The sequence below is a fragment of the Phalacrocorax carbo genome, chromosome 21 (genome assembly GCF_963921805.1).
Source record: "Phalacrocorax carbo chromosome 21, bPhaCar2.1, whole genome shotgun sequence".
Lineage (NCBI taxonomy): Eukaryota > Metazoa > Chordata > Aves > Suliformes > Phalacrocoracidae > Phalacrocorax > Phalacrocorax carbo.
In genome coordinates, this window is record NC_087533.1 from 7,225,199 (window position 1) to 7,235,041 (window position 9,843).

General features: G+C 44.4%; 1 protein-coding gene across 1 annotated transcript in view; it reads left to right on the forward strand.

Annotated features, from left to right (window-relative positions):
* Positions 1–4,283, forward strand: part of NCAM1 (neural cell adhesion molecule 1) — a 156,486-nt gene extending 152,203 nt beyond the window's left edge. The window contains 2 exon segments of the mRNA XM_064471030.1: positions 521–563; positions 565–4,283. Of these exon segments, the coding sequence (XP_064327100.1) occupies positions 521–563; positions 565–774 (253 nt within the window). The 3' untranslated portion in view covers positions 775–4,283.
* The last annotated feature ends 5,560 nt before the right edge of the window (positions 4,284–9,843 follow it).

Here is a 9,843-nt window from a genome sequence, read left to right on the forward strand (position 1 = left end):
CCGTGAAGATGTTGACCTCCTTTACTCTTGTGAAAAGGTGTTTGAGAAAATTCACTTCTGTGTTCCTTCCCGCAACATACTGGGAAATTCTGGGACTGACTTCCTGTAGGAAAAAAGATTTTCTGCTAAAATGGCCGTCTGTTTTAGTAGGACATTTGGGTGACATAAATGAGTGATGGTAAAGTCAAATTCCTTTGAAACTGCATGAGTTTTCCCTTTCGCTCCTTTTTTTCACACCACAACACGCCTTGCGCCTCTGCTGCAGCCCCAGACCTCCTCCTGCTAGTATGTTATCTCAGGGCAGGAAGAAAATAAAAAAAACATTCTACTAGAACTAAATAAAACCAGGGCGGGGGGTGAGTTCAGTTTCCCTCATTGCTGCATCTGGAAATGCTCATTTTGCTTTAGCAAGGTGATATATTTGCTTGTTTCCAGAAACATATTCTTATCACTAATTCAGCAATAGAGAGCCTATATTTCTCTGTCTCTAAACTGTGCCATTTTGGTGATTCTTCTTCAGGAAAATCCCAGTAGAAGACAAACCTGAAGTGCAAGCAACGGAAACTAAGACACCTCCAGCAGAAGTCAAGATGGTCCCCAATGAAGCCACACAAACAAATGAAAATGAGAGCAAAGCATGATCAGCAAAAGATGAAAACACATGACAGAACAACTTCACCCAAGCATTTAAAACACAAAACACAACATACATCTCATTCCTCTAGTGTCTGTTGCCTTTTTTTAAAAAAAACAAACAAAACAGAAAATGCATAAATGGGGGGAGGGAGGGAATCTCTCTTTTTCTTTTATTTTCTTCTCCTTTTTTTTCCTTTTTTTTTTTTTTTCCCAAGATTTCTAGAAAGGTTCTATTTGTTGTGCACTTGCTTTTTAAAAGTACTACATTTTAAAAACAGGGTTAAACCCATAACCAAATCAGGGCTTAGCTGACCCTGTGTATATTCAAATAAGTAAAATTGCAAGTACCATTTGCAACATGGTTGGGAAGCTCAAAACCAACTAGTCCTAGACAAAAGAAAAAAAAAGAAAAAAAAAAAAAAGACCCTGTTCTTTCCTCGTTAGTATAGCAGATACTTAATGAACAAAGTCCACAATTTATTTTTATACTTTTCAGTCGAGTTTGAAATATGTAAAGCCTCATAAATAAGTTATAATTTCTGTTCACCTTGTATTTGTTCAGTATGCAAAGTGTCTTGAGCTCTTTGTGACTGAATTCTGTTCTCCACGTTAGACATTTATTTGGGTTTTATTATTATCTTTTTTTAGGAAGAATGCCAAAATAGCAGCTTCGGGGATATATTTCAATTTGCAGTATTCAGACTCTACATTTCTTTAAATTTAATGTTAATTTTTGCCAACTTTTGTTCTTTCCAGTGTTTACAATTGACAAATTTTTTTAAAAACTTTTGTTGTGTTTAAATATGTACTTGTAAAGTAGCTGCCTTTGTAGCTGCCGCCTTTTTTTTTTTTTAAGTAAATACAGTCTATACATACTAGGTTAGCAGCATGCTTGCTTTGCAAAGGGAGACATTTTAAAACATGGATGTTTACAGTAGCTGTTTCCCCTTTATCTTTTCTTAATTATTGTTGTTATTATTATTATTATTATTATTATTTCTTACTGGAGTAAGAAGAAAAGTAATGTTGGGTTTTGGTTTGGGGTTTTTTTGGGTGGGTGGGGGTATTCAAACCACCTGTTACGAATCAAGGTCGTTATCCAGCAATCCACATAAACATGTGCTTAATGTGGAATGAGAGAGTTGCTGGTGAGAGTCCTTCTATACTTAAATTTAGTAAGAGTGTAAGTCCCTTGCTGGACCTGGGCCTGACTGCATAAGAGAAATATCATCTCTGCTTTTTTAGGACATTCTCCCCTTTCCTTCATGGAACCCTCCCGGAGCTTTGAGAAGCGGAAGGGAGATTTTACAGTTAGGGCTGGTCTGGTGTCATCTCAGATGTTTGACTGTGTCAATTCCTCCTTAGTATGTCAGTAAAAGCCATTTCTTTTGACCCTAGAAATCTGATTTAAAGGCAAAGACCTTTTGCACAAGGGTGCTTGGCAGCATCCGAGACCCCTCCTGCAAAGCCAGCTCCATCAGCAGTTGGACTAGATGATTGTTGTAGGTCCCTTCCAACTGACCTTTTCTACTCTGTCACGTCATGTGTATTGAGTCATCTGTGTATGCTCTGCAGAACCAAAACCATGAAATCAAGAGCAAGTTCTTGGAAATCAGTGCCAAGACTCCCACTGTCTTGGTGTTGTGTCTTTAACAGGTGGAAAAGGGGGCTAGATGTAGTACCTGTATCATCATTATGGAGCGGGGAGTTTATCTTTGGGAGTCATGAAGTAACACTGAGATTTCGGGGTGAAAAGAAGGGAGGCTTGAGCAGAAGGAAGGCATAGGAGAAGACCAGCCCATTGTATAGAGATGTTCCTTCTGTTGGGGTTTGGGGTTTTTTTTTCCTCTTTTTTTTTTCCTTTGGTTTTCTTTTTTATTCTACTTTAGATCTGCAAGCTTGTGCACTGTGGGTGCGTGACTATTTTAGTGTGAAATGTGTTTTTTGTCATAGTATTGAAATAATAAAAGCTTCAACATAGTTTGGATGTGGAAGGTGTAGCGATAGTTCAGATTTGAAAAAATATATTCAGGAAAAAAAAAGAAAAAGAGAACAACTCTTAAAAGGAACAGAAGCCTTTAAATGAAAAATCAAACCAAGCTGACTATGGCATCCGTTCTGTTGCGCTAAGGTGATGAACAGAAGGATGATTGGGGGTGGGTAGACTGCGGCTTGGCTCAGGTAAATCGAGCCACTTCTATCGGTGTATTCTTCTAAGTATGCAGTCTTTTACAGTGGCATCACATAATGTCAAACTGTGAAAAATAATAGTCTTGTCATTTGCGAAGTGTGGGGGTTTTTGCATTTTTTTCCTTAGCTCCTGGGATGCAAATGGCGGCTGACTGAATATGCAGGCGTAGACACTCATGCAATACCCATCCTGAGCGGGATATCAGGGCAGGATGGATCCTCATTTTAAAGCCTGTGTCAAATTCAGCCCTTACATGACCCATCACAGCAGTGTTGGCATAATTATGGGGAAGTTTGGCCCACGGTCCCTAGGATTTTTTTTTTTCTAAGGAATCAATTGGTAAAATGCAGCACAAAAAGCTACCGCGGTCTGTCTGTGGACGAGGAGAGTCTTTGGGGTAGCAGACTAGTGGACAGGCAGTGTGTGCCTCCGTTCCTGTGGATGACCACAACAATTTGTTCCTCATTTCTGCAAAGTGTTTTGACTGCTTTTGTTGTGTGTATGTCATACCTCCTAAGTTATAACCCGCTGAGATCTGAGCAGCTGATAGGGACCAGATGCTGTACAATGCTGATGACCAGAAACATGTCCAGTGATGCTGGTCAGCACCTGTTGGGTGAAAATTGTGGTAACTATCACCTGGATTGGCATTTCTGTCATGAAAGGTAACCAACTCAAAGCCTAGTCTGACACCCAGCTCCATCAGTAGAAAGTACCCTGCTGACTGCAGTGGGTTTGTGTTGAGATGGATGGAGTGAGCGCCATTCCGAGACAGAAGTGAACCCTGTAATTGCCTGAACACTGGGAGTGTCCACCCAGCTCCTTTTTAATGCCCTCGTGACATCTCCCAATACTTGCAGTTTAATTCTGGAGCATGGTTTTATACTCACCCTCAATGGAGAATAATTTGTTTTAATTTAGAAGTACCCCATTTCCAAGATAGCTTAGGCTTCATTGGTTTATTTAGACGTTTGAGGAGGGACCAACCTGATGCCGTTTACGCTGTATATGTTTATATATGTATCCCTGCCATACATATATATCTATATGGCAATGCAGACTGATCAGCTTCTAGTTGTGGAGTGATTACATTTCATGCTGCACCATACGTAAAGATGGTAAGATAATAGTGCATCCAGTTGTTCAGCTTTTAGAGTGGAGTTTTATTTTCACACTTTTCTATGGAGCCTTCAAACCCCAGATCTTCACACTAGGCTGTTTTGATAGTTGTTCTCAGACCGTCCATTGACATCCTTACCCAGCATTCCCTACTTTTGGGGGCCTTCTATCTTGTTAAAAAAAGAAAAAAACAAAAAATCTTTTTACCAAGTGAAGCATCGATTCCACCTTTATTCCCATTCTCACTGGTGTAAATACTGATACTAACTGAGGATTTTGACTTTGCATTCTGTCAGAATACTGTGTTCAAATAAAAATTAAAAAAAAAAAAAAAAAAGCTCCTGCGTATAGTCTGCCCTTCTTTAGATGCTTTGCTAGGTCCTGTGTACAGACATGGATTCCCAGGGCTGTATTTGCATGTGAGCTTCATGCGGAGTGAGCAGTCCCACTGTGGCATGCCCACAGCATGAGTTAAGCATCTGAGGCTCTGAGATGTAGACAAGCAGGAAATGCAACTGTCTGCACAGTGATGTCAGTGAAGCAGTCATGCTGCAGAGTTCAAGCTGGTACCTGTGAACAGTGGCAGGGGGCTGCTGTCGTGCCTTTCCAAACTTCAGATGCACAGAAAGAACACCCCCCCCCAGCACGTAATGCCGCTGATGGGCTCCTCCGAAGTGCTGAGTGTCACAAAGAGGACTACTTTTAAAGTTTGTTTCTCTGTCCCACTGTAGATAACTTTCTTGAGATAACTAACAAAAAACTGCAGTTCCATGTCCACCATGAATCAAGAATGGCTGGATGTCCCATGAAAAGGCGCTCCTCCGTTCACTGGCTATAAAAGGGGTGTGTGTGCACGTGAGTGTCAGCTTGAAAAGGTGTCCTTAACCCATCCTGAAACGGGTGACTGAACTTGATTAATGCAGAATGAATCTAATTAATTTTAGTTCTGTCTGAAGCATTGATCTCCTGGGACGCTGAGGGAGAAATGAGAGCTCTGATATGTATCAATACTTGGGTGCCAGAATTGTTCACAGAAAAAGAAGAAAGTAAACGTCTTGAGCTAAAGTACTTGTTATCCCAAGAGAACACCATTCTTTCTGCTTCCTCTCCAGTGCTTTGCCCTTTATTCTTGACTGCTGTTTAGACTGTGGTTTACAGTAAGACTACTTCAGCAAAGCTGCTGTGATTGGCCCCATGTGTCTGGTCCTGCTGCTTTAGAAAAGGCTGTCCCAGGAAATATGCACAGGAAACAATTCATCTTTGTGGTCGCTGCTTTCATCAGGTGTCTGTCACTGCAGAATTCCTTTTGAATCCCAGTTTGAGATTCATGCTTTCAGCTGCTTATAGCTGTCATTTTTCTTTCATGGCAATTCCTGATCTCCCTCTCCTGACTCTCACACAGTTTGCAGTTTTCCCAGCCTGCTTTGTTCATGAAAGCAGTTCCTCCTCATTCCAGTTAGTGGCATACAGAGGGCAAAATGGTTCTCTATTCAGATACTGATTTCTGCTTTGTTATACTGCATGTTTGCAACACCGCATTTTTTATGAGAACCCACCCTGAACAATGGAAAGTGGGCAGCTACGGTACAATGTCAGTCCTCGACTAATGCACATGTGCTATTCCATTGTACAGCTTGCTTCTGCAGGAAAGTTGGAAAGTCAAGAGATGCTCTGGAAGTAGCTTATTTTCTGTGTTATTTTTTTCTTTCTCTTTTTCCTAAAATTTTGTCCAAAACCTGCCGAAATTCCAAACTTTATTTAATTTTTCTACTTTGGGGTTGCAGGGGAGTGTTTGTTAACTTTTTCTTGAGAATATCTCCACAAATTCAGGCTGAACAAGAGCTTTTTTCTTCTCACTACCTAACCATCTGACAAAAAAAATGTCAACTACTTTCAAGTGAGGAAACTTTAATCGATAGAAGTCACTGATGCTGTTTCAAGAGAAGTCTCTGAGGTTGCCTTTTTCTGTGTTCCTGGCTTTAGCAGCTGCCTCCCTGAATCACACCAATGTCACATCTGCATAATGCCTGGTGGATGGACTCTGCTCCCTGGTGTTTGGCTTGCTTCCTGCTGTAGCATCTTAATGAACCATGAGGAGCTCAGGTAGTCTTTCCTCTTCTCTCAGCCATTAATAGAGGGGCCTGGAGCACTTGTCCTAATTTACTGTTGCTGCAGAGCGCACACCCGTGTGTGAAGAGTAATGAGTTTTGTTTCCCTGGAGTTGGGGCTGTGCTCAGTGACAAACAGAACTGAAAAATTCTTTACTAGATCTTTGTATTTCTTCAGCTATTCATCAATTTTCAGACCTACCTTTCTTGGTAGTTTTAAGTTGCCCCTCCTGTTGAGGCCGTGGCACAAAAGTGTCAGTGTCAGCTTGGCTGAGTACGTCTCCTTTTACCACAGGCGGGGCTGGAGGGTAAGTCTAAGGGGGGGGACGGGGAGGGGATGGGACACGGGACACGATGCTTAAAGGAGGTGGCTGGAGATCTGCTGCAAACAGTTTCTTCTTTCTGTCCTCTCTTCTAACCATGCTAGTTAGTTGGCTTGTCACGAGACATAAATACATGAATATACATGCACGTGCTTTCAGGGCATCATTTTAAGTGCTTCTGTACTGAGCTGTATGGAAATATTTAGAGACCTGGACACCGTTTCAGTAAAGGTGGCTCTCCTCTCTGCACGTTAGCCGATTAAGCTCTCTACTGTTTGTTGCAAACTTGCAGGAAAATGCTGCGCTCGGCACAGCCTTCCCGAGCTCCAGGCAGGGAGCATGCACCACAGCCATGCTTTCTGTAAGTGAGAGATGTTGCGGTGGAGGTGAGTTGAGAACTTCATTTCATTTGCTGTAATGAAATCTCTGCCTGGCTGCTAAATTAATTCCAACTCTTTATTTTCCACAGCTTCATTATTAACTTCATCCTGCCCACAGAGGCTCAGGTCCTGCAGGCTTCTCTTCATGCTCCTCTGGCTCGTTGGTGCAGCTGATAGTCACCTCACTCCGCTGGGACCACTGGCACATCAGAGGCCCTACAGCAGCATAGCACCATGTCTGCTGGCTACCCTGTAAGTTACTTCATAGGAGCGTGTAAACAGCGTTAGGAGGGAGCAACAGCTTTCCATGCATCACTAGCAAATCACACTCTTTCTTCTCTAGCCCTCCTGCAGAGCCTGATGAACAGGAGAAATAAACAATGGATCTGCTGGCAAAATGAAATGCAGCCTCTTGTATGGAGGAAGCAGAGGAAGCTGAATGGAGGGGAAGTAGTAAAGACCATTTTGATGAAGGTGAACGGGAGTAAAGGCAGGATCTGCCTATAGAGATGCTGCATCTCTATAGGCAGGAGAACGGCTTTGCTTTCCAGGCCACTGAGCCAGTGGGGTATCCCAGAGGCAAGACAGGAGAGTGCAAAGCTGATGTGCCGAGAGTGCATAGGAGGCTGAACTGCAGCAGCCAGTCCACCTGATGCGAGGGTGGAGACTGCAGGAATAGCACTTGCTCTATTTTCCACACACCTGGAGGGAGTTTATCTGTGCAGGTTCACAGCTGTTAGAGAGAACCTTTCTGATTGCCCCTCTCTTGTCTCCATCAGCCTCTTGTGGTGCCGTTGTGGGAGAGGCACGAAGCGAGTCAGTCTCTCTCCACCAGTGCATAGGGCTGGATGCTGCTGCTTGCATGCAGCACCTATGGGATAAGAGAGAGGGGGAAGCAAGAAAGACTGCCCCACTTCCTCTTGCTGCAAATCTGCAACTCCAAACCAGTCTTTTAATGAACCGACAAGCTGAGCTCTTCGTACTGTGTGGTTTACTTATAAGAGTTTTTTATCCTCTTAGACCGTAAGTGTGGCTTTATTCCCCAGATTTTCTAAGATTACAAATAAAAACTAGACTGCTGAGCATCCCAGTCACATAGCTATTGCCTCGTGGGTGTTTTTAATTGGGCACCACAGACACTAGGTTTTAAACAGATTCATTAGAGGAGAAAAACCCACCTTTGGGGTGGAGGCTTACATAAGCAAGAGCAGAGCTGACTTGCAGCAAGAGGAGAGAAGGGAACTATTCTGTTTTGGTGCATGAGGGAAGGGGAAAGGGATCTTCTGGCAGTTCCTGCAGCAAAGGGACTGGAAAGGACAGGAGATCCTCACTGCCTGTGGAGTCAGGCAGCTCCATGCCTTGTGGCACACATGGCCCAGGAGAGCATTTCTTCTCCCAGGCAGTGTGGTGGGATATTGAAGAGCAGGCAGATGAATGTAGCTGCAGTTTGTAACTTCACGGTGAGATTTCTAATTTCACACCCAGCAGAGACTATAGTGGTCTGTCCTTCTTGATATCCCACACCTTAGGCAACGCTGCTGCTTTCAGGAGACTTGTCATGTCACCTCTCTCTCTGTTTCTCGCCTTCCTCTCCTGAGGCGCCTGGGTTAGAATGTGTCTGGAATTAAAATATCCTGGCAGTGCAGCTCTGACTCCCTTTGGTGGCTGACAGCTTCCATTAACTGCCACCTCCAATCTTCTGGCTCTGAAAACATGGCCCTAAAGCGTCTCTTGAGAGTGGTGACAAGGACCCATCTGGCCGTTGGAGCCATGTATGTGCGTGTGCATGTCCTGATGGGGACATGCTCTGTGTGAAGTGCTACTGTGAGGGGAAGCTGGATGCAGGTACTGCTCTGGAACACGAGCCTGACACATCCCAGCACGGCCACATGGTGTAAAAGAGAGCTAGGATTCTCTTGCAAGGGCAGCTGGCCCTCAGAGCCCAAAAAGGCTGAGAGGTTTATCTCTGGGCCATTGCACGTGCTGCTGGAGATCAGCCAGCCCCCGTGTTTCTTTTCCTGAGGCTTCATCCACCTGGACAGATCATGCATCCACAGCACACTGCGTGGGTAGCTCGGATTTGGCAACATACGCCGCACACAAGCCTGGCTGGCGGGAGCATGGAGGCTGGTTTGGCAACACAGGCGACAAAGCAGGAAAAGGCCTGAAATCACAGCTTGGCTCTCAGCTGGCCGGCTGCTTTTCGTTCTGGAGGATGGTGCCACCCTCCGGCTGTCTCACAGGTGACAGGCTGTATGGCCCACCTCGGGAGGGGCTGAGCCGGCTCCCGGGAGTGGCGTGAAGCCTCCCTGGGCACCAGACGCCCCCAGACCCTGCAACCTACTGACCTGGGCACCCTCCCAGGGACACACCTCCTTGTCTGATAGCTCAGAGGATACAGAAATCGTTGCTATCGAGTGGCCATTTCTCAGACACTGCTGAGACCCTCTGAGCCTGTTAACGTGGAGGGAAGAAGTGCCCATTCTGAATGAGGGTTTAACCCTCACCTGACTCCAGTCTCTCTCCTTCCCAATCAAAGATTGAGAAATCCCCAGTCTTTAAAGGATATCTAAAAAAAAAAACAAACTCAAAATCTGGTATGAAATTCAGGGCAACAGGGCCTAGAGGGTATTGGTGGCGGATGAGCATTCATGTTCCTTTCTTCGGGTTCCCTCTACCTCTTGGTAGGTCTGCTAAACTTTGGTTCAACTAATCTTTGTATTAGCCAAAGAAGTCCCTTTCACTGATTTTTTTTGCCCATGCTATTTATTCCTTTACCCTGTGTATGAACAGAAGATGACTTTGGGCATTAAAAAAGCCAGACCAAAAGGATCTTAAATGCTCCTTGCAGAAATGATATGCCCGTGCCTCTGCTGATAGGCGCCCTGCTGTTAGCTGCCAGCAGGGCAGCTTGCCTCCTCGCTCTGCCAAATCAAACCCAGATGTGTGCTTTGATAAAACAACAAGCAGGAGGGGAGCAGTGGCAGGCAATCTCACTTCTGGTTTTGCATCCGTTCGGGCTGCAGGGCAAAGGCTGACTTGTTTAGCAAAGAGAAAAGGAGCATATTCAGCTCAGCAATGCATGA